Source organism: Pristiophorus japonicus, chromosome 9 (genome assembly GCF_044704955.1).
Source record: "Pristiophorus japonicus isolate sPriJap1 chromosome 9, sPriJap1.hap1, whole genome shotgun sequence".
In the NCBI taxonomy this organism is placed as follows: Eukaryota; Metazoa; Chordata; class Chondrichthyes; family Pristiophoridae; genus Pristiophorus; species Pristiophorus japonicus.
The window spans coordinates 29,166,063-29,191,748 of record NC_091985.1 but is presented as its reverse complement, the minus strand read 5'-3'; the positions used below and the strand labels follow the sequence as shown (position 1 = coordinate 29,191,748).

At 44.2% G+C, this 25,686-nt stretch overlaps 1 protein-coding gene across 3 annotated transcripts in view; it reads right to left on the bottom strand.

Moving 5' to 3' along the window:
- Positions 1–25,686, bottom strand: part of akt3a (v-akt murine thymoma viral oncogene homolog 3a) — a 493,259-nt gene that overhangs the window by 105,080 nt on the left and 362,493 nt on the right. For 2 of the 3 annotated variants that reach the window (XM_070889219.1, XM_070889220.1), the window contains exons 6-7: positions 5,377–5,508; positions 674–739 (exon numbers count right to left, since the gene is read on the bottom strand). In XM_070889219.1, coding sequence (XP_070745320.1) covers positions 674–739; positions 5,377–5,508 — 198 coding nt within the window. The remainder of the gene's footprint in view (positions 1–673; positions 740–5,376; positions 5,509–25,686) is intronic. The other variant, XM_070889221.1, reaches the window with a different exon arrangement.

Below are 25,686 nucleotides of genomic sequence, written 5' to 3'. Positions count from 1 at the left end.
AAGAGCAAAGAATCATTTTCATCACTAACAAATCAAGGCGATTGAAGTATCTCAATGCAATTTATACGATGTTATGTGCTTACAAAGGTTTGCTAAATACTTTTTCAGCAAATTTGTATTTCTTTAATGGACCATAGAACTAATTGTGCTTTTTAAAAATTTAAACAAAGTGTGAAATTTGATCCAATAGAATGAAATGCAACCATGATATTTTACACTACAAAATGTACATAAACTTTAAAATAAAATCATAAACATGTCCAACTGCCTCAAGAAATAAAAGTACTTTTTTTGGTATGACTTCATTATGACCCGCTCTATTTTGTCTTTGGCTATGGTCTGCAACTGGTTGCTGCTACAGAAATTGCAGGTAGCTTCATCACATTGCACAATTTTACTTTGTAAATATATCAGTTAATACATTTGCAAATTCAGGATTGCATGTGCAGTGCCTATTTCAATGTATTAATTTGAATACAGAACAGATGTTGATATATAATTGTGTAGATAAGATATAACTGTAAGTCACTGTAAGCACCAATTATTCTTTGTAGGTCTGGTTCGTACCAAAATATGTTATAAATTTAACAGAGAAACAGCGCAACACTTCGATCTTATATCCATTAATGTCTGAACAGCAGAAAAAATGACTTTATGGTCTTATAGTACTTACCGTTAAAAACGGATGCCTAGTGTTTTTTAATACTCTGCTTTCTGTAAGTGTATGTGCTACCTCATCCTAATAAAAGGGAAAACAATTTTTAAGTGCAAGCCCTGTATAGGTAGCTGAGCTTCAGCATAAATTTTAAAATCAACCTTTTTCAATTTTAGTTTTGTTAGAGGTTTGCCCAATTTAAACCAGATATGTGGACCAAAAATATTGCAAGTTATAAAACAATTAGAACTTTTGCAATTAAAAAATCGAATGAGCTACTAACACCTACTGAACAGAAAGTGGAACAAAGAGATATGCTTTGCTGAGCTTTTTCTTGAGGGCGGTTTTCAGTCAGAAACACTCCTGTTCAAAAATATTAAATAAGTGACTATTCAATTTGAAAACACTTTCCTTAAACATCAGCTTTTACAAGAACACACAAGTACTAGCGGGTGGATATATCAGGATTCAAAAAGGAAAAAATTGCAGAGGCTCAGTAAAAACAATTACTGAAACTCCCTATTTGTGTTACAGGTAATGGCATACAGGTAAAATTGGTAGGGTTAGATATGGAATACTTTATATCATACTGAAGCAAGTTAAAAAGGCAAATAATTAGAAAATAAATTTACAGCCATCACAGTTGTCACAGATCAATGATCTTTGTCATAAATTTTCCCACAGCAATATATTCAAACAATGAGCTGGATATTAGTAAACCACAAAATAAGATTAGTATATTTAAGTGCATCATTAATTATTTTAAAATTACAAACAAACATCCAATTTAGTAAGACCAGCACTTAGCAGTATATTCAAGGCTGCAGACTATAAACGGCTGTGTTTTAATTTTATTTAAATTTAAAATTATAAAATTAAAATTACAAGCCTGTGTTTCCTGTTTAAAGAGCAATGAATGGTCATTAGTTTGCATGACATGTGTTGTGCTAGGGCAAGCCACCCTCATTGCAGCATCAACCATTTAAATGGTCATAGGTGAGCTGTAGCATAGAAACATAGAAAATAGGTGCAGGAGTAGGCCATTCGGCTCTTCGAGCCTGCACCACCATTCAATAAGATCATGGCTGATCATTCACCTCAGTACCCCTTTCCTGCTTTCTCTCTATACCTCTTGATTCTTTTAGCCATAAGGGCCATATCAAACTCCCTCTTGAATATATCTAACGAACTGGCATCAACAACTCTCTGCGATAGAGAATTCCACGGGTTCACAACTCTCTGAGTGAAGAAGTTTCTCCTCATCTCGGTCCTAAATGGCTTACTCCTTATCCTTAGACTGTGACCCCTGGTTCTGGACTTCCCCAACATCGGGAACATTCTTCCTGCATCTAACCTGTCCAGTTCCGTCAGAATTTTATATGTTTCTATGAGATCCCCTCTCATTCTTCTAAACTCCAGTGAATACAGGCCCAGTCGATCCAATCTCTCCTCATATGTCAGTCCTGCCATCCCGGGAATCAGTCTGGTGAACCTTCGCTGCATTCCCTCAATAGCAAAAACATCCTTCCTCAGATTAGGAGACCAAAACTGAACACAATATTCCAGGGGAGGCCTCACCAAGGCCCTGTACAACTGCAGTAAGACCTCCCTGCTCCTATACTCAAATTCCCTCGCTATGAAGGCCAACATGCCATTTGCCTTCTTCACCGCCTGCTGTACCTGCATGCCAACTTTCAATGACTGATGTACCATGACACCCAGATCTCATTGCACCTCCCTTTTTCCTAATCTGCCGCCATTCAGATAATATTCTGCCTTTACGTTTTTGCCACCAAAGTGGATAACCTCACATTTATCCATATTATACTGCATCTGCCATGCATTTGCCCACTCACCTAACCTGTCCAAGTCACCCTGCAGCCTCTTAGCATCCTCCTCACAGCTCACACCACCACCCAGCTTAGTGTCATCTGCAAACTTGGATATTACAATCGATTCCTTCATCTAAATCATTGATGTATATTGTAAATAGCTGGGGTCCCAGCACTGAGCTCTGCGGCATCCCACTAGTCACTGCCTGCCATTCTGAAAAGGACCCGTTTATCCCGACTCTCTGCTTCCTGTCTACCAACCAGTTCTCTATCCATGTCAATACATTACCCCCAATACCATGTGCTTTAATTTTGCACAACAATCTCTTGTGTGGGACCTTGTCAAAAGCTTTTTGAAAGTACAAATATACCACATCCACTGGTTCTCTCTTGTCCACTCTACTAGTTACATCCTCAAAAAATTCTAGAAGATTTGTCAAGCATGATTTCCCTTTCATAAATCCATGCTGACTTGGACCAATCCTGTCACTGCTTTCCAAATGCGCTGCTATTTCATCTTTAATAATTGATTCCAACATTTTCCCCACTACTGATGTCAGGGACTAACCGTTCTATAATTCCCTGTTTTCTTTCTCCCTCCTTTTTTAAAAAGTGGTGTTACATTAGCTACCCTCCAGTCCATAGGAACTGATCCAGAGTTGATGGACTATTTGAAAATGATCACCAATGCACCCATTATTTCTAGGGCCACTTCCTTAAGTACTCTGGGATGCAGACTATCAGGCCCTGGGGATTTATCGGCCTTCAATCCCATCAATTTCCCTAACAGAATTTCCTGACTAATAAGGATTTCCTTCAGTTCTTCCTTCTCGCTAGATCCTCTGTCCCCTAGTATTTCCGGAAGGTTATTCGTGTCTTCCTTCTTGAAGACAGAACCAAAGTATTTGTTCAATTGGTCTGCCATTTCTCTGTTCCCCATTATAAATTCACCTGATTCTGACTGCAAGGGACCTACGTTTGTCTTCAATAATCTCTTTCTCTTCACATATCTATAGAATGAGGAGCAATGGTCAAGAAGGTACATACACAAATTACGTCAGCAATCGGAGACCGATTAAGAATTCCTGGGGTCCCTCTGCATTTCCAGTCTCTACACCGCACATCTCGACACTGCATCCCTCCCCACCCTGTGCACGACTCAACCCTTGCCAGCAATGAAAGCACACATACATGAAGCTAATGTAAATAAAATAATCATGGCACATCCTATGCGAAACCTAAATTTCTACTTGATTATGTGTATTGTACCATTGCATAATCACATTTCAATTAAATCTTACAAATTTAGTAAATGTCTGACTATGAGAGAGTGAAAGTGGGAAATCAAACTGATCCCCCAAGCTTTTTACGTTTCGCTGGTTTCTTCTCACCACATTATTTCTCCAACGAATATGTAGAGCATAAAGTTTTTGTTATTACAGGTCTATCATATAGCCTATTATTAGAAGGTGCGTGCAAATGCCATAGAGTGATTGACTATTAATTTAGCAACAAATGTTTGGCTGCTACTTGGCAGCTTCTCACAATGGGGTAATTGAAATCAAGAGCTCACCATGTAAGAACAGCAAGTACAGACCTGTGGTCCATTTATCAGTGGTAGAGCACATTGGAGAATTCATGAGAGTGGCTTTGGATTGCAGTCATCAACAAAAAGGTACCAAATAAGACTGTTCACATTGCAGTGGACAATTCTGCTTAAGTATAAAGGTGCAATAATCCTAATTTACTCTGCCTGCAGAACCATTTTTTTCAAGGCTCTTTTAATTAATTTGCAATGTTTTACGGGAGTCATATATCAAGGTCTGTTCCATGTGTATATGTTATCAATTATATTGTCAATCTATATTATAATGGGGTATACTTTAGCATAGTGCAGAGCATGAGTGAAATATGGTTAATGTTGACATGTATGAAAGTTGAAGGTTGTTTGGGTATTTTGTATATCTTTAGGTGATTATAGATTCAAATTGGTATAGCTTTCAAATAGAATTCTATACATTTATGATTCACTGATTTTGGTTTGGGTGTTTAAGAAGCCAGCTGGGAGAAGCCTGCTGATAGGATCCTACACATCAAGCTTAATTGTGTAAGGCAGGAGTTGGCTCAGTTCACAACACTGTACTTCCACAAAGTGTGAGTCACTCCACCCTAGCTGTGAAAGTTGTTTTCTGGTTGTGTGAGGACCTCACTGGTTTGTTGGGAGTGATCATTTTTTGTGCTGCTGTGCAAGGGCATGTATTCTGCTATCCACTTGGTTTTGGGTAGGGAATTGTAAAAGTTATGCTGTTACCTTGAGCACTGCTCTAATACTTCTCCATAGCACAGTGCAAGATAACCAACGGGAGTAGAGGGCAAAGTACTAGTCAGAGTTGGATTTAGCAAACGGTAAAGTAGCTTTTTTTCCCCATGCACCTAATGTTGTTTGTCTTTAATGCGTTGTCTCTACTTTTGCATAGAGTTCATTTTTGATGCAGATGCTTTGATATTAAAATTAAATTTATTTGATGAGTCCAGTAATAAAAATTATGGTATATATAATGGTCACTGAACAATGAATTAGCAGAAATTCTGCACTTGTATTCAATAAGCACTTTACAACCTAGGAGGCAAAAAACACAGCAACATACATTTTAATGTATTTGGACACCTTTGTAGTGTTGATCAATATATAATATTGGTAACAATACAATTAGAAACTCTACCAAGGTACTCATGTAAAATGTTACCGTTGTTGCTTGTATTTTTCAACTTCGCTGGAAAACTTAATCACTACTTTACACAATTCCAACTATACAATTCCAACTACAAGAATATTAACACCTTCAATCTTTCAGTATTGCTTCTGAAAAGTAAACCATTTGTGCCTACCTTTGCAATAATAATTTCTTTCTTTAGAATCTTCATTGCATAATATTTCCCAGTTGCCTTTTCCTTGACTAAAATTACTTTTCCAAAAGTGCCTTTTCCCAGTAGTTTTAAATAATCAAAGTCATTCATAGTCTGTAAATAAAACGAGGGGAAAAAAGTCAACAAAATCGAACTGCACCACAGATAGGTATGTGGAACTCAATAGATAGAACCAGTTGCCACATACGAAAAGCAAAAAGCCTGGTTGAACTGCATTCAAACTCATTTGAAATGAGTAATTAACCTTTAGAATACTAATGACAGGAAAATTATTGTTTCTTTGGGACTCAGTTTTATAAGTTTTTAACCTTACATACTGTGATAATGGTAAAATATCCAGTACAGTAACAAAACTCCTCCGATATCAAGTGTAGTTTTATTATTGTATTAACAATGTACAGAAAAACAAAAACTAAAAATACATTTTAAATATAAAATGTGAGCACTTTGCTTCTGCTCACCTTGTAACCTTTTCTTGCTCCCAGTCTTTCTTTCTTGTTCTGTCCTATTACTTTAATCTTCCTGAAACTATCCCAACCTCCTCTATCATCGACCCTCCAATCCAGCAGCCCACTGGGGGCTTGTCCCACAACTTACCCCACCCACAACTGTTCCCGCAGACTCTGCCAGCAGATTAACAGGGATTGCTCCTCTCTGCATTTCCCTTCAGAATGTCTGTTCATTCTCGATCAAGGCCCTTGCCTTCTACAACCTGTCTTTAGACATGGATATCATGGCTTTGGCTAAAGCTTAGCTCAAGGCTGGCAATACTTTGCTTTTTACAGAAGCCTCCCAGCCTGCCTGTACTCAAACTATTACAGTTTGTAATCACCAAGCTACACCTTGATCTCTCCCCATACTGCTCTGGCACCAGCTTCTCCAAGCATCTAACCTTGTTTCATCAGTCTTGCCTCTCCTTTAAAATCCTCATTCTCTAGTGCGCTCTCAGCCCCATCTCAAGGTTTTCCCCTAGACACCTTCCCTCCTTTCCTTCTCCCAGCTTCTGCAGTGAGTGACTCTCCATCCTTGGTAATTTCAATCTCAACTCACCTTACCCTCTCCAGAGTTCAATATCCTCCTGCTCTCGCTCAACCTCTCCGTATACTCTCCAACCCATATTCAGAGCCATCCATGCAAGACAGTTTGAATCCAACACCAAATATGGCAACAACAAAAATCCGTTTCTTGTGTTCAACTAAGTTCAGACACACACAATGTGTTTGACAAATTTATTCGAGTTTTTTTTGAAGATGTAACTAATAGGATAGCTGAAGGAGAACCTTTGGATGTAGTATATTTGGATTTCCAATAGGCATTCGATAATCTGCCACATAAAAGGTTTGCTACGCAAGGTAAGGGCTCTTGGGATTGGGGGTAATACATTAGCATGGATTCAGGATTGATTAACGAACAGAGTAGGGATAAACGGGTCATTTTCAGATTGGCAGGCTGTATCTAGTAGGGTGCCACAAGGATCAGTGCTTGGGCCTCAGCTATTTACAATTGATATTGATGGCTTAAATGAAGTGTAATGTATCTAGGTTTGCTCACGATACAAAGCTAGGTGGGGAAGTAAGATATGAGAAGGACACAAAGAGCCTGCAAAGGGATATAGATAGGTTAGTGAGTGGGCAATAAGATGGCAGATGGAGTATAATGTGGGGTTATGCAATTTGGTAGGAAGAATAGAAAAACAAAATATATTTTTTTAAATGGTGAGAAACTATTTAATGTTGGTGTTCAAAGAGATTTAGGTGTCCTCATATAGGAAACACACAGTTAGCATGGCAGGTACAGCAAGCAATTAGGAAGCCAAATGGCAAGTTGGCCTTTATTGCAAGGAGATTGGAATACAAGTGTAAGGACACCTTGCTACAATTGTACAGAGCTTTGGCGGGACCACACCTGGAGTACTGTGCACAGTTTTGGTCTCCTTATCTGAGGAAGGATATACTTGCCTTAGAGGTGGTGCAATGAAGGTTCACTAAATTGATTCTTAGGATGAGGGTTGTCCTATGAGGTGAGATTGAGTAGATTGGGCCTATATTCTCTGGGCCTATACTGTCATGTATTCAACTGTCATTGTAATCCATGTATAAACTGACCGAAGTTGTACACCGTGAGAACATTGCCCACTAGGTGGTGAACTTGTGGGAGACACTCCTAACCTGGACTTTCAGGTATAAAAGGGGAAGCTCCACCCATCCTCTCCACTTCAGTGCTGGCTAATAAAGGACTGGTCACAGAGTGACCTTCTCTCTAGTATGGGCCTCGTGTGCATTTGTACTGTATAGTAAGGACATATCATTGGCGACGAGAAAATGGGATTTAAACCACGCGAGCATGGCCACTAGCAGCACAGATGAGAGGTACTGTGTTGGTGATGATTGGGACGATTTTATTGAGAGACTACAGCAAAGTTTTGTCACTAAGGAATGGCTGGGACAGGATTCGGCTGACAAACGCAGGGCTCATCTCCTGATGGTTTGTGGATCCAGGACGTACTCCCTGATGAAGGACCTTCTAGCGCCAGAGAAGCTGGTGGACAAGACTTTTGAAGGGCTCAGTAAGTTGATCGGGGAACACATTAAACCGGTGAGCAGCATTGTACATGGCGAGACACCGGTTTTACACGCACCGGTGGCGAGAAGGGCAAAGCGTTCCAGACTTCGTGGCAGACCTCCGACGACTGGCGAGCTTATGTAAGTTCCCAGATGCTGCGAGACTTTTATTGAGGGCATCGGGCACGCTGGGGTTTTCACGAACGTGATTGAGACCAAATGTGACTTGACCCTGGAAACAGCAGCTTTGATGGCCCAGACATTTATTTCAGGGGACGAAGAGACCAGAATGATGTTTGACAAAAATCTTGGTTTAAATGCAGCATATGGACAGGGAGTCAACATTGTTAAGGCAGCACACAGTTCTCCAGGCAGACAGGGGCAATCGGACATGCCCGAGCATGTAGTCGAACCCAAAAGGGGAATTCAACAGAGACAATGGCTAGCTGAACGGCGATTCATGCCATCGGAAGGGACAATACGGCCAGTAACGGGGCCATCAACACCTGTCAATGGTGCGTTTAAGGACAGTTACAGAGACAGTCAGAGACGATCGACTGGTAATGGACCTTTTGTTTCCAACAATGGCTCATGTTGGAGGTGTGGAGGCAAACACACAGCCAGAGCTTGCAGGTATCAGCATTATATCTGCAGAAATTGCAACGTCCGCGATCACGGCGCGTATGTGCAGGAAGCCTGCAGCCAGGTTGATGTACGAGGAGGACGGGCCCAATGTAAGCCCTACGAGGCCAAATGGACACTGGGGGAAATCGTTGGAAGCTGAAGTTCAGCGAGTTCATGTGGAGCATATATACAGTTCATACATCAGGACGTCACCGATAATGATGAAAGTGCTCCTCAATGGCATCCCAGTATCAATGGAGCTAGACACGGGGGCCAGCCAGTCCCTGATGAGTATCAAACAGTTCGACAAGCTGTGGGCGTCCAAGGCCAGGAGGCCAAAATTATTGCCGATTGACGCACAGCTACGGACATATACGAAGGAGATCATTCCGGTGCTAGGCAGCGCCACGGGAGTCATGACCCACAAAGATTCGGAGAACAGGTTGCCACTCTGGATTGTCCCGGGGGATGGTCCCACACTACTGGGGAGGAGTTGGCTTGCTGTCATGAACTGGAAATGGGGCGATGTCAATGCAATTTCTTCTGTGGAGCGAATATCATGCTCACAGGTCCTGGACAAATTTGACTCACTATTTCAACCCGGCATTGGCACTTTCATGGGGACCAAGGTAGTGATTCACATAAACCCGGACGCCAGGCCAGTACACCACAAGGCCACAGCGGTGCCGAACGTGATGCGAGAAAAGATAGAAGGCGAATTGGACCGCCTGCTGAGGGAAGGCATCATCTCGCCATTCGAATTCAGTGACTGGGCGAGCCCGATTGTGCCGGTGCACAAGGCGGATGGGTCGGTCAGGATATGTGGTGATATATGACAAGGCCATCAATCGGGTGTCACTCCAAGACCAGTACCCGCTACCGAGAGCGGAGGGCCTCTTTACGACGCTATCCGGTGGCAAACTTTTTTCAAAATTGGACCTGACCTCAGCTTACATGATCCAGGAGCTGGCAAGTGAGTCGAAGAAGCTGACCACCATCACGACATACAAGGGGTTGTTTGAGTCCAACAGATGTCCGTTCAGGATTCGCTCGGCTGCCGCGATCTTTCAACGAAACATGGAAAGTCTCAAGTCGATTCCAAGGACGGTGGTTTTTCAAGACAACATCCTCATCACGGGTTGCAATACTGAAGAACACCTCCACAACCTGGAGGAGGTGCTACGCAGACTGGACCGGGTAGGTCTGCGACTGAAAAAGGCGAAGTGCGTCCTCCTAGCTCCAGAGGTAGAATTCCTGGGGATGAGGGTAGCAGCAGACGGGATCAGACCAACTGGGTCCAAAACGGAAGCGATCCAGAGAGCATCCAGACCCCGTAACACGACGGAGCTGCGTTCGTTCCTGGGGCTCCTGAACTAATTCTCAAATTGAGCACGCTGTTAGAGCCGCTACACGTGCTCCTACGCAAAGGTCGCAAATGGGTCTGGGAGGACAGCCAGGAAAGGGCTTTTGATAGAGCACGCAATTTGTTATGCTCCAACAATATGTTAACGCTATATGACCCATGTAAGAAACTTGTTTTAATGTGCAATACGTCGTCTTATAGGGTCGGGTGTGTGTTGCAGCATGTTAATGCCAAGGGTCAGTTACAGCCGGTAGCTTATGCCTCCAAAAGTCTGTCCCAGGCAGAAAGGGGCTACGGGATGGTAGAAAAGGATGCGCTTGCAGGTGTATATGCAGTAAAAAAAATGCACCAGTATCTGTTTGGCAGGAAATTTGAGATGGAGACAGATCACAAACCCCTAACGTCCCTTTTGGCCGACAACAAGGCCATAAATGCAAATGCGTCGGCCCGCATACAGAGTTGGGCACTCACGTTAGCCGCCTATGATTATACAATTCGGCACAGACCGATCACTGAAAACTGCGCCGATGCACTCAGCGGGCTCCCACTAGCCATCACCAAGGGGGCAACCGAGCATGCTGCTGTTGAAGCTTTCGAAAGTGAAGGCTCACCCGTGACAGCCCGTCAGATCAAAGTCTGGACAAATAGAGACCCGCTACTGTCTTTAGTCAAGAAATGTGTCCTGAATGGGGACTGGGCATCCACGTACGGGGCATGCCCTGAGGAATTTAAACCATTTCACAGGCACAAGGATGAACTCTCGATTCAGGCTGATTGCCTACTATGGGGAAACTGAGTAGTCATGCCCCAGATGGGCAGAAAGGCATTCATCCGAGAACTCCACAATGAGCACCCGGGTATTGTCATGATGAAGGCAATTGCCAGGTCACACGTTTGGTGGCCAGGGATAGATGCAGACCTGGAAATTTGTGTTCGCAGGTACAACACGTGTGCCCAGCTTGGCAATGCGCCCAAGGAAGCCCCCCCTTAGCCCCTGGTCCTGGCCCGCCAAGCCACGGTCACGCATCCATGTGGACTACGCAGGTCCTTTCATGGGAAAAATGTTTTTAGTTGTAGTAGACGCCTGCTCCAAATGGATCGAGTGTGACATTCTCAATTCAAGCACATCCTCGGCCAAGGTAGAAAGTCTACGGCTAATGTTCGCCGCCCATGGTCTACCGGAGGTCTTGGTCAGCGACACTGGCCCGTGCTTTACAAGCATTGAATTCCAGGACTTCATGGCAGGAAATGGTATCAACCATGTCAGAACGGCACCGTTCAAGCCGGCCTCAAACGGCCAGGCGGAACAAGCAGTGCAGATAATCAAACAGGGGATGCTCAGAATCCCAGGGGGTTCCCTGCAAAGCCGCTTATCACGCCTCCTGTTGGCCAATAGATCCTGACCACACTCGCTCACAGGGGTTCCACCCACAGAGCTGCTAATGAAAAGGTCGCTCAAAACCAGGTTATCCCTTATACACCCACTATGAAAGAAATTGTTGAGAGCAGGCGCCGGTCACAATGTGACTACCATGACGGGAATGCGAGGGCACGATGTATTGATGTCAATGACCCTGTCTTTGTTCTCAACTATGCTGCAGGGCCCAAATGGCTCGCAGGCACTGTGATTGCCAAAGAGGGGAATAGGATTCTGGTAGTTAAACTTACCAATGGACAAATCTGCCGCAAACACGTGGATGAAACAAAAAGGAGGTTCAGCAACCCCATAGAAGAAGCAGAGGAAGAACACGATGTAGAGTTCACTCCACCACAGGTGACCGAACACCGGAACCAAGTGGAGGAGAGCCCAGTCACTGTGGGTAGTCCGGACAGGCCTGAGGCACCGCAAACAGTAGACACTCAGGCCAGCCAGTCTCTGGATACTCTCTGGATTTTAGATGAATGAGTGATGATCTCATTGAAACATATAAGATTCTGAGGAAGAATGGTAGGATTGATGCTTAGAGGCTGATTTCCCTGGCTGGATAGTCTAGAACTAGGGGGCATAGTCTCAGGATAAGGGGCCTGCCTTTTAAGACTGAGATGAGGAGGAATTTCTTCACTCAGAGGGTTGTTAATCTTTGGAATTCTCTGCCCCAAAGTGCTGTGAACGCTCAGTCGTAAGTATATTCAAGGCTGAGATAGACAGATTTTTGGACTGCTGGGGAATCAAGCGATATGGGAATTGGGCAAGAAAGTGGAGTTGAGGTTGAAGATTAGCCATGATCTTATTGAATGGAGCAGGTATTCCCCCTCTTCCTCCCCCTCCCGCTTTGGTATTCTTATGTTCTTACATAATATATTCTAATCATTTTTTTCTCAAAGTTTAAAATAGTTTATTTCCCTTATTTTTTTTCAACTTTGCTGCTCCTACTGTCAATTTTGGAGCCATTGAACATCTACTGTCGGTGCTTATTATGCAAGTAAAACCAGTATTTGAAAATTAAAATTTATGCCTCAATCTCAGATTTCAGCTTGCATAATGTGGCTTGTTTTCCCTTCATTATACAAGATTGAGGGGGTGATCTAATCCAGGTGTTTAAATGATAAAGGGATTCAATAGGGCAGATAAAGATAAATTATTTCCCCTGGTGGAGTAATCCAGAACAAGGGGGCATAATCTTAAAAATAGAGCCAGGACATTCAGGAGTGAAATCAGGAGGAACCTTCACACGGTAGTAGAAATATGGAACTTTCTTCCTAAAAGGCCGTGGATGCTGCATACATTGAAACTTTCAAAATGGAGGTTAATAGATTTTTGTTAGAGAAGGTTATCAAGGGATATGGATCAAAATCAGGTAAATAAAGTTGATGTACAGATCAGCCATGATCTAACTGAATAGCGGAACAAGCTCAAAGAACGGAATGGCCTATGTTCACTAATGTTTAAATATCTATTTGGTGGTGTGGAGTGGCCCAGACAGGGTCTATATTTTACCCTGAATTTTCTGAGGTTTAATGTTTTAATCCATTGCTATTGAAACTAGCCCAGTTTTTAAAATGACTTAAAATTTGGATTTAGAAGTTACTTTTATATAGTGTAGCAAATTTCTGAATAATTCTCTGCTCCTAAGATCCAAACTTAATTTCCCATTTGCACCAATTATATTAGACATATACTATGTTCTAGGATAAAATGATTACATAACAAAAAATAAGTAATAAACTAAAAATCAGAAAGTTGCATATGACAGATTATTGGAACCTCAGCAGTACTCAAATTTTTACAGCATTTATTATACCTCCACTGTACCAGTAAGCTTACTGTGCAAGTTGCTAATACCATCCTTCCTCCCATAAAATCCCCCGTTACAGAGAAGGCAACTTAGTTCTATTTAAAACATGCAGATGATACAGGTAAGAGTATTCTTGACATTATGGTACTGGATTAGCAACTCAGAGGTCATGAGTTCAAATCCTTCAGTAATAAATTGTGAATTTGTAAATCTGTAATTTGTGGGCTGTCAACAGAAAAATAACCATAAGGCTTCCAAGACTGTAGTGAAAGCACATTTGGTTCACTAATATCCTTCAAGAAAGGGAGCTTGCCACCCCAATCTGGTCTGGTCTACATATGACTCCAGCCCCACACTGTGATTCACTCTTAAGTGGTCTAGCAACTGTCATTACAAAGTTCAATAAGAAAAAGAAAATCAATCCGAACTATCAACCATTGTATAAGAATATGACTAGATCATGCCTGCAAAGACCTCCTCACTAACAGCTGGAGGCTGGGTTAATAATCTAGAGAATGTGTGTTCAAATCCCAGCATAGTAATTTCAATTTAAAAAAATAGAGCTGGTACCAGCTTTTTTAAAAAAGTGACCATGAAGCTGTCTAATTAGTGAAGGAAACTTGCTGTCCTTACCTTGCCTGGCCTATATTGGAGTCCAGTCCCACACAAATGTGATTGACTCTTAACTGCCCTCTAAAGTGGCCTAGCAAGCCACTCAGTTAAGTGAAATAAATGCCAGCTTTGCCGACATCCCGAATGAATTTTTATTTTTTCACTCCAAATATTTAGCATCTAATGTCCCAGGCTCTCCCATCACCATCATTGGGTACATCCTGTCCCACTGGTAGGAGAGACCCATCAGAAGTGGGGGCACAATGATATACAGTCAATGAGAGTGGCCCTTGGAGTTCTCAACATTGAATCTCAACCTTATGTAATCTCATGGTTTCAGGTCAAACAGGGCCACGGAAATATCCTGCTGATCACCACATTACCAGCCCCCTCAACTGCTGAGCCATTACTCCTCAATGTTCAAAATTACTTAGAAGAAGCTTGTAGGGAAGTAAGGGCACAGAATTTACTCTGGGTGGGGGACATGGGTAGTACTAGCCAAGTCTTGAAGGACATAGCTACTAGACTTAGTCTGCACCATGTGGCAAAGGAGCCAACCTATGGATGTCATCCTCGCCAACTTACAAAGATACGCCTGTCTATGACAGCACTGGCAGAAGTGACCATCATACAATTTTTGTGAAGACAAAGTCTCGTTTCCAAAGTATAGTATGGCTCTACTATAGTGCTAAGTCGGACAAATTAAAGTCCTATTTAGCATCCCAAAACTTTGAATCCGTGAGGCACTGTGAGCCATCAGCAACAGCAGAATCGCATATTACAGGTGCAGCGTCGAAAATCCAGAGTTCCGGAATCTGGGACGATCAGTGGCAGGAATCCGTAAAATGTTCTGGAATCCGGACCCACCAACCCTGCCGACCTCGGGGCACGCTGCTGCCCTTACCTCGGGGCTTCCTCATTGGCCCGCCCGAACACCTCCTCGGCAGAGCCCGCCCGCCCAAACATCATCTTGGCGGGGCCCCGACCCTCTGTCCTCGGTGGGGCCCCGACCCTCTGTCCTCGGCGGGGCACGGCCGCCCCGAGCACATCCTCGGCGGGCCACCCCACCCCTTTCTTATGTTCCGAAATCCGGAAATACCCAAACCTGGGCTCGGGTGGTTCCAGATTTGTGACGTCAGAAAGACGATCAAAAGCCCGGAATCCGGAACAGCTTCGGTCCCGGATTCTTGACGCTGCACCTGTACCACAATCTGTAGCTTCATGTCCCTGCAAATCCATCGCTCTGATTACCATCAAGTCAGATTACTAACCTTGGTTCAATGTGGTGTATAGAAGGAAGTATCAGGAACAGTACAAGGCATGCCTTAGAATTAGGTACAAATCTAGTAATGCTAAATACCAAACTCAGTCTATAGACAGAGCTGCGGTCCAAATGCCAACCTTAAACAGTCACTCCCTCCTGTGTCTCTTTCGACTCTCACAACTCTGCAGTGTTTACCATCTACAAGCTGCACTGCAGCAACTCGCCAAGGCTTCTTCGACAGCAACTCCAAAACCCGCGACATGTACCATATAGGATAGAGGCAGCAGGCACATGGGAACATAAGAATTAGAAACAGGAATAGGCCATATGGCCCCTTGACCCTGCTCCACTATTCATGACTGATCTTCGACCACAACTCCACTTTCCTGCCCTATCCCCACATCCCTTAATTACTCTGGTGTCCAAAATCTTATCTATCTCAGCATTGAATATACTCAAAAACAGAGCATCCACAGCACTTTGGGGCAGAGAATTCCAAAGATTCACAACTCTTGAGTGAATAAATTCCTCCACATTTCAGTCTTAAATGGCCAGTCCCCTATCCTGAGACTATGCTCTCAAGTTCTAGACTCTCGAGCCAGGGGAAACAATCTCTCATCATCTGCCCTGTCAATCCCCTTAGAATCTTATGTTTCAATGAAATCACCTCTCATTCTTCTAAACTCTAGAGAGTATAGGCCCAATCTACTCAATCTCTCCTCATAGGACAATCCTCTCATCCCAGAGATCAATCTAGCGAATCTTCTTTGCACCGCCTTTAAGGCATGTATATCCGAGAGTGCGAGACAGATGGGAGTCAAAAAAAGCGTGAGAGCGGGAGAAGCTGGTGATAAAAGAGCGCGAGGCGGGTGTCAAAAGAAGCGCAAGAGCGGGAGAAGCTGGTGATAAAAGAGTGCAAGACCTGCAGGTGTAAAAAGCAGCGCGAGAGCGGGAGAAGTCGCTGATAAAAGAGCGCGAGACCTGGGGGGGGGGGGGCCAAAAGCAGCGTGAGAGCGGGAGAAGTCAGTGATAAAAGAGCGCGAGACCTGGGGGGGCCAAAAGCAGCGTGAGAGCGGGAGAAGTCAGTGATAAAAGAGCGCGAGACCTGGGGGGGCCAAAAGCAGCGTGAGAGCGGGAGAAGTCGGTGCGTGAGAGCGGGAGAAGTCGGTGCGTGAGAGCGGGAGAAGTCGGTGCGTGAGATCGGGAGATAGTGCAGGGGTCCCCTGCGGTCATCCCCCTGCAAAACAGATACACCGCTTTGAGTACTGTTGGGGGGGATGACTCATCAGGGGAGGGCAGCAGCAGCCAAGTTCATGGCACCGTGGCTGGCTCTGCTGCATAGGAGGGCAGGAAAAAGATTGGGAGCGCGATAGTGATAGGGGATTCGATGGTGAGGGGAATAGACAGGCGTTTCTGCAGCCGCAACCGAGACTCCAGGATGGTATGTTGCCTCCCTGGTGCAAGGGTCAAGGATGTCTCGGAGCAGGTGCAGGACATTCTGAAATGGGAGAGAGAACAGCCAGTTGTCGTGGTGCACATTGGTACCAACGACATAGGTAAAAAAAGGGATGAGGTCCTACGAAAAGAATTTAAGGAGCTAGGAGCTAAATTAAAAGTAGGACCTCAAAAGTAGTAATCTCAGGATTGCTACCAGTGCCACGTGCTAGTCAGAGTAGGAATCGCAGGATAGCGCAGATGAATACGTGGCTTGAGTAGTGGTGCAGCAGGGAGGGATTCAAATTCCTGGGGCATTGGAACCGGTTCTGGGGGAGGTGGGACCGGTACAAACCGGACGGTCTGCACCTGGGCAGGACCGGAACCAATGTCCTAGGGGGAATGTTTGCTAGTGCTGTTGGGGAGGAGTTAAACTAATATGGCAGGGGGATGGGAACCGATGCAGGGAGACAGAGGGAGACAAAAAGGAGGCAAAAGCAAAAGACAGAAAGGAGATGAAGAAAAGTGGAGGGCAGAGAAACCCAAGGCAAAGAACAAAAAGGGCCACTATACAGCAAAATTCTAAAAGGACAAAGGGTGTTAAAAAAACAAGCCTGAAGGCTTTGTGTCTTAATGCAAGGAGTATCCGCAATAAGGTGGATGAATTAACTGTGCAAATAGATGTTAACAAATATGATGTGGTTGGGATTACGGAGATGTGGCTCCAGGATGATCAGGGCTGGGAACTCAACATCCAGGGGTATTCAACATTCAGGAAGGATAGAATAAAAGGAAAAGGAGGTGGGGTAGCATTGCTGGTTAAAGAGGAGATTAATGCAATAGTTAGGAAAGACATTAGCTTGGATGATGTGGAATCTATATGGGTAGAGCTGCAGAACACTAAAGGGCAAAAAACGTTAGTGGGAGTTGTGTACAGACCTCCAAACAGTAGTAGTGATGTTGGGGAGGGCATCAAACAGGAAATTAGGAGTGCATGCAATAAAGGTGCAGCAGTTATAATGGGTGACTTTAATATGCACATAGATTGGGCTAGCCAAACTGGAAGCAATACGGTGGAGGAGGATTTCCTGGAGTGCATAAGGGATGGTTTTCTAGACCAATATGTCGAGGAACCAACTAGGGGGGAGGCCATCTTAGACTGGGTGTTGTGTAATGAGAGAGGATTAATTAGCAATCTCATTGTGCGAGGCATCTTGGGGAAGAGTGACCATAATATGGTGGAATTCTGCATTAGGATGGAGAATGAAACAGTTAATTCAGAGACCATGGTCCAGAACTTAAAGAAGGGTAACTTTGAAGGTATGAGGCGTGAATTGGCTAAGATAGATTGGCGAATGATACTTAAGGGGTTGACTGTGGATAGGCAATGGCAGACATTTAGAGACCGCATGGATGAATTACAACAATTGTACATTCCTGTCTGGCGTAAAAATAAAAAAGGGAAGGTGGCTCAACCGTGGCTATCTAGGGAAATCAGGGAGAGTATTAAAGCATACAAATTGGCCAGAAATAGCAGCGAACCTGGGGACTGGGAGAAATTTAGAACTCAGCAGAGGAGGACAAAGGGTTTGATTAGGGCAGGGAAAATGGAGTACGAGAAGAAGCTTGCAGGGAACATTAAGGCGGATTGCAAAAGTTTCTATAGATATGTAAAGAGAAAAAGGTTAGTAAAGACAAACGTAGGTCCCCTGCAGTCAGAATCAGGGAAGTCATAACGGGGAACAAAGAAATGGCAGACCAATTGAACAAGTACTTTGGTTCAGTATTCACTAAGGAGGACACAAACAACCTTCCGGATATAAAAGGGGTCAGAGGGTCTAGTAAGGAGGAGGAACTGAGGGAAATCTTTATTAGTCGGGAAATTGTGTTGGGGAAATTGATGGGATTGAAGGCCGATAAATCCCCAGGACCTGATGGGCTGCATCCCAGAGTACTTAAGGAGGTGGCCTTGGAAATAGCGGATGCATTGACAGTCATTTTCCAACATTCCATTGACTCTGGATCAGTTCCTATCGAGTGGAGGGTAGCCAATGTAACCCCACTTTTTAAAAAAGGAGGGAGAGAGAAAGCAGGGAATTATAGACCGGTCAGCCTGACCTCAGTAGTGGGTAAAATGCTGGAATCAATTATTAAGGATGTCATAGCAGCGCATTTGAAAAATGGTGACATGATAGGTCCAAGTCAGCATGGATTTGTGAAAGGGAAATCATGCTTGACAAATCTTCTGGAATTTTTTGAGGATGTTTCCAGTAAAGTGGACAAAGGAGAACCAGTTGATGTGGTATATTTGGACTTTCAGGAGGCTTTCGACAAGGTCCCACAGAGGAGATTAATGTGCAAAGTTAAAGCACATGGGATTGGGGGTAGTGTGCTGACGTGGATTGAGAACTGGTTGTCAGACAGGAAGCAAAGAGTAGAAGTAAATGGGTACTTTTCAGAATGGCAGGCAGTGACTAGTGGGGTACCGCAGGGTTCTGTGCTGGGGCCCCAGCTGTTTACATTGTACATTAATGATTTAGACGGTGGGATTAAATGTAGTATCTCCAAATTTGCGGATGACACTAAGTTGGGTGGCAGTGTGAGCTGCGAGGAGGATGCTATGAGGTTGCAGAGTGACTTGGATAGGTTAGGTGAGTGGGAAAATGCGTGGCAGATGAAGTATAATGTGGATAAATTTGAGGTTATCCACTTTAGTGGTAAAAACAAAGAGACAGACTATTATCTGAATGGTGACAGATTAGAAAAGGGGAGGTGCAACGAGACCTGGGTGTCATGGTACATCAGTCATTGAAGGTTGGCATGCAGGTACAGCAGGCGGTTAAGAAAGCAAATGGCATGTTGGCCTTCATAGCGAGGGGATTTGAGTACAGGGGCAGGGAGGTGTTGCTACAGTTGTACAGGGCCTTGGTGAGGCCACACCTGGAGTATTGTGTACAGTTTTGGTCTCCTAACTTGAGGAAGGACATTCTTGCTATTGAGGGAGTGCAGCGAAGATTCACCAGACTGATTCCCGGGATGGTGGGACTGACCTATCAAGAAAGACTGGATCAACTGGGCTTGTATTCACTGGAGTTCAGAAGAGTGAGAGGGGACCTCATAGAAACGTTTAAAATTCTGACGGGTTTTGACAGGTTAGATGCAGGAAGAATGTTCCCAATGTTGGGGAAGTCCAGAACCAGGAGTCATAGTCTAAGGATAAGGGGTAAGCCATTTAGGACCGAGATGAGGAGAAACTTCTTCACCCAGAGAGTGGTGAACCTGTGGAATTCTCTACCACAGAAAGTAGTTGAGGCCAATTCACTAAATATATTCAAAAGGGAGTTAGATGAAGTCCTTACTACTCGGGGGATCAAGGGGTATGGCGAGAAAGCAGGAAGGGGGTACTGAAATTTCATGTTCAGCCATGAACTCATTGAATGGCGGTGCAGGCTAGAAGGGCTGAATGGCCTGCTCCTGCACCTATTTTCTATGTTTCTATGTCGGTGATAAAAGAGCGAGTACGGGCAGCACCAACGGACCTGTGAGTGGAGAGAAGTAAAAAGAAATCAAAGTGTGACATCACAGGAAAGCAGGCAAGTGATTGGTTGGTCAGTATTTCACTCTCTTTTTTCTAAACTTGAGCATTGCTTTAAATTAAGAGTCGGGATTTAAAACTAAACACAGATAATTGATATTTCCCAACTTGAAAACGTAATTAATTAAATAAAATACATTAGAGCTGACAAGGCAGGCGATGTGCTGCTGCTGCAGCTGCAGCATGTGGGAGCTTGTGGACACCAGTTTGATCCACGGCGATCACATCTGCAGTAAGTATTGGATGCTCAAGGAACTTCGGCTCCGAGTCGATGAGGTGGAGTTCGAGCTTCAGACATTGCGACACATCAGGGAGGGGGAGAGTTACCTGGATGCTGTGTTCCAGCAGAGAGTCAAACCCCTCAAGTTAAATAATTCAAATTTGGTCCGAGGTCAGGGACAGGAGGGAGTGACTACGAATGAGGCAGGTATGGGGACCCAGGATGTAGTGATGGAGAAGCCTCAGCCCTTGCTCTCGTCCATCAGCTCTGAGGTTCTTACTCCATGTGTGGACGAGAGCAGGGACTTTAGGGAGGATGAGGAAATGGACTACAGTACTGTCGTACAGGGGGCCAATCAAGTTGATGGAGTAAAAAGAAATGTTGTAGTGGTAGATGGCCGGCACTAACCACACTCGACCAGCTTCGTTGGGCGGGCCACATTGGCCGCATGCCCGATACGAGACTCCCAAAGCAAGTGCTCTACTCGGAACTCCTACACGGCAAGCGAGCCCCAGGTGGGCAGAGGAAACGTTTCAAGGACACCCTCAAACCCTCCTTGATAAAGTGTAACATCCCACCGTCACCTGGGAATCCTGGCCTAAGACCACCCAAAGTGGAGGAAGAGCATCTGGGAGGGCACTGAGTACCTCTAGTCTCGTCGCTGAGAGCATGCAGAAACTAAGTGCAGACAGAAGGAGCATGCAGCAAACCAGGCTGGCCCACCCACCCTTTCCTTCAACCCCTGTCTGCCCCACCTGTCACAGAGACTGTAATTTCCACATTGAACTGTACAGCCACCTGAGAACTCACTTTTAGAGTGGAAGCAAGTCTTCCTCAATTTCGAGGGACTGCCTATGATGATAAGGATGTAGTGGTAGGGGACAGTATAGTTAGGGGGATAGATACAGTTCTCTGCAGCCAAGAGCCGGAGTCCCGAAGGCTGTGTTGCCTGCCCAGTGCCAGGGTTAAGGATATCTCCTCTTGGCTGAGAGGAACTTGGCGGGGAAGGGAAAAGATCCATTTGTCATGGTCCACGTGGGTACCAATAACATAGGTAGGACAAAGAAAGAGGTTCTGCTGAGGGAGTATGAGCAGCTAGGAGCTAAATTAAAAAGCAGAACCACAAAGGTAATAATCTCTGGATTACTACTTGAGCTACAAGCAAATTTGCATAGGGTAAATAAGATCAGAGAGATGAATGCGTGGCTCAAAGATTGATGTGCGAGAAATGGGTTTCGATTCATGGGGCACTGGCACCGGTGCTGGGGTAAGAGGGAGCTGTTCTGTCACGAAGGGCTTCACTTTAATCAGGCTGGGATCAGTGTTCTAGCTATTGAATAACTAGGGCTGTAGATAGAGTTTTAAATTAAATACTGGGGGGAGGGATCAGGTGAGCGGAAATTTAAAAAGTCAAAAGAAAGAAGACAATAGTGCAGGGTAGCGATAGGGGTAATGATAACGAGAATGTGACAGGAAGAGACAGAGTGTATAAACATGAGTGCATCAGAAAGTGGGGTCAGAGAAGGGAAAAATGGTAAAAAGACAAAATTAAAAGCTCTTTATCTGAATGCACAGAGCATTCGTAACAAGGTAGATGAGTTGACGGCACAAATAGAAATAAATGGGTATGATCTGATAGCCATGAGATCAGTGCAGTAGTGAGAAATGATATTGACTCAGAAGATCAAGATGTAGAATCAGTTTGGGTGGAGATAAGAAATAATAATGGAAAGAAGTCACTGTTGGGAGAAGTCTATAGGCACCCCAACAGTAGCTTCACTGTGGCAGAGTATAAATCAAAAAATAATGGAGGCTTGTAAGAAAGGTACAGCAATAATCATGGGTGATTTTAATCTTCATATTGATTGGACAAATCAAATTGGCAAAGGTAGCCTTGAGGAAGAGTTCATAGAGTGTATTCGGGATGGTTTCTTAGAGCAGACTATTTTAGATCTGGTGATGTGTAATGAGACTGGATTAATTAATGATCGCATAGTAAAGGATCCTCTTGGGAAGAGTGATCATAGCACTGTAGAATTTCAAATTCAGTTTGAGGGTGAGAAAGCTAGGTTTCAAACTAGTGTACTGAACTTAAATAAAGGCAATTACAAAGGTATGAAGGCAGAGTTGGCTAAAGTGGATTGGGAAAATAGATTAAAGGGTAATACGGCAGATGAGCAGTGATAAACATTTTAGGAGATATTTCATAACATTCAGCAAAGAAAGAAAGACTCTAAGAGAAGGATGAACCATCTGTGCCTAACGAAGGAAGTAAAGGATGGTATCAAATTGAAAACAAAAGCATACAATGTTGCGAAGAATAGTAGAAGGCCAGAGGGTTGGGAAAGTTTCAGAAACCAGCAAAGGACTAAAAAAATGAGAGAAAAAACAATGAGTGTAAACTAGCAAGAAATATAAAAACAGACAGTAAGAGCTTCCAGAGGTAAATAAAAAGGAAGAGAGAGTATCTAAAGTAAACATTGGTCCCTTAAAGAATGAGACTGGGGAATTAATGGGAAACAGGGAAATGGCAGAGACTTTGAACAAATATTTTGTATTGGTCTTCATGGTAGGAGACACTAAAAGCATCCCAAAAATTGATAATCAAGGGGCTATTGGGAGGGGGAAACTTAAAACAATCACTATCACTAGAGATAAAGTATTTGGCAAATTAATGGGACTGAAGGTGAACATGTCCCCTGGGCCTGCATCCTAGGGTCTTAAAATAAGTGACTCATCATCATCTTAGGCAGTCCCTCAGAATCAAGGAAGACTTGCTTCCGCTCTAAAAATGAGTCCTTAGGTAGCTGAACAGTCCAATACGAGAACCACAATCTCTGTCACAGGCGGGACAGATAGTCGTTGAGTGAAGGGGTGGGTGGGACAGGTTTGCCGCATGCTCGTTCCGCTGCCTGCGCTTGATTTCTGCGTGTTCTCGCCGATGAGATCTCGAGGTGCTCAGCGCCCTCCAGGATACACTTCCTCCACTTAGGGCGGTCTTTGGCCAGGAACTCCCAGGTGTCAGTGAGGATGTTGCATTTTATCAGAGAGGCTTTGAGGGTGTGTCCTTGTAACGTTTCCTCGGCCCACCTTTGGCTCGTTTGCCGTGAAGGAGTTCCGAATAAAGCGCTTGCTTTGGGAGTCTCATGTCTGGCATGCGAACAATGTGGCCTACCCAGCGGAGCTGATCAAGTGTGGTCAGTGCTTCAATGCTGGGGATGTTGGTCTGGTCGAGGACACGAATGTTGATGCGTCTGTCCTCCCAGGGGATTTTCAGGATCGTGCGGAGGCATCGTTGGTGGTATTTCTCCAGCGACTTGAGGTTTCTACTGTACATGGTCCATGCCTCTGAGCCATACAGGAGGGCGGGTATTACTACAGCCCTGTAGACCATGAGCTTGGTGGCAGATTTGAGGGCCTGGTCTTCAAACACTCTTTTTCTCAGGCAGCCAAAGGCTGCAGTGGCGCACTGGAGGCGGTGTTGAATTTCGTCGTCAATGTCTTGTTGATAACAGGCTCCCGAGGTATGGGAAATGGTCCATATTGTCCAGGGCCGCGCTGTGGATCTTGATTACTGGGGGGGGGCAGTGCTGTGCGACGGGGACAGGATGGTGGAGGACCTTTGTCTTATGGATGTTTAGCGCAAGGCCCATGCTTTCGTATGCCTCAGTGAATATGTTGACTATGACTTGGAGTTCAGCCTCTGTATCATCCACGTACTGTAGCTCGACGACAGAGGTTGGGATGGTCTTGGACTTGGCCTGGAGACGACGAAGGTTGAACAGGTTCCCACTGGTTCTGTAGTTTAGTTCCACTCCAGCGGGGAGCTTGTTGACTGTGAGGTGGAGCATGGCAGCGAGGAAGATAAGTGACTGCAGAGATAGTGGATGCATTGATTGTAATCTACCAAAATTATGGAGAGGTTCCAGCAAATTGGAAAACTGCAAATGTAATGCCCCTATTTAAGAAAGGAGGAAGACAGAAAGCAGGAAACTATAGACCAGTTAGCCTAACATCCATGATTGGGAAAATGCTAAAGTCCATTATTAAGGAAGTATTTGTAGGACATTTAGAAAATCATAATACAGTCAAGCAGAGTCAATATGGTTTTATGAAAGGGAAATCATATTTGACAGATTTGTTGGGAGTACTTTGAAGATGTAACGAGCAGGGTGGATAAAGGGGAACCAGTAGATGTTGTGTATTTGGATTTCCAGAAGGCATTTTATAAGATGCCACATAAAAGGTTATTGTACAAGGTAAGAGCTCATGGGGTTGGGAGTAATATATTAGCATGGATAGCGGATTGGCTAACTAACAGAAAACAGAGAATCAGGATAAATGGGTCATTTTCAGATTGGCAAAATATAACCAGTGGGGGTGCCACAGGGATCAGTGCTGGGGCCCCAACTATTTACAATCTATATTAATGACTTGGATGAAGAGACTGAGTGTAATGTAGCCAAATTTGCTGATGATACAAAGATAGGTGGGAAAGCAAATTGTGAGGGGATACAAAGAATTTGCAAGGGATATATATAGGCTAAGTGAGTGGGTAAAAAATTGGCAGATGGAATATAATGTGGAAAAATGTGAGGTCATCCACTTTGGTAGGGAAAATAAAAAAACTAATTATTTAAATGTTGAGAAATTACAAAATGCTGATGTACAGAGGGATCTGGGGATCCGTGTATATTAAATACAAAAAGTTAGCATGCAGGTACAGTGAGTAATAATGAAGGCAAATGGAATGTTGGCCTTTATTGCAAGGGGATGGGCGTTGGTGAGACCACACCTCGAGTACTGCGTACAGTTTTGGTCTCCTTTTTTAAGGAGGGATAAACTTGCATTAGAAACATAGAAATTAGATGCAGTAGCAGGCCATTCAGCCCTTCAAGCCTGCACCACCATTCAATAAGATCATGGCTGATCATTCAACCTCAGTACTCCTCTCCTGCTTTCTCTCCATACCCCTTGAACCCTTTGGCTGTAAGGGCCATATCTAATTCTCTTTTGAATATATCTAACAAACTGGCCTCAACAACTTTCTGCGGTAGAGAATTCCACAGGTTAACCACTCTCTGAGTGAAGAAGTTTCTCCTCATCTCGGTCCTAAATGGCTTACCTCTTATTCTCAGACTGTGACCCCTGGTTCTGGAACTCCCCAGCAACGGCAACATTCTTCCTGCCTCTAACCTGTCCAATCCTGTCAGAATTTTATATGTTTCTATGAGATCCCCTCTCATTCTTCTAAACTCCAGTGGATAAAAGCCCAGTTTTATCCAGTCTATCCTCATATGTCAGTCCTGTCATCCGGGGAATCAATCTGGTGAACCTTCGCTGTACTCCCTCAATAGCAAGA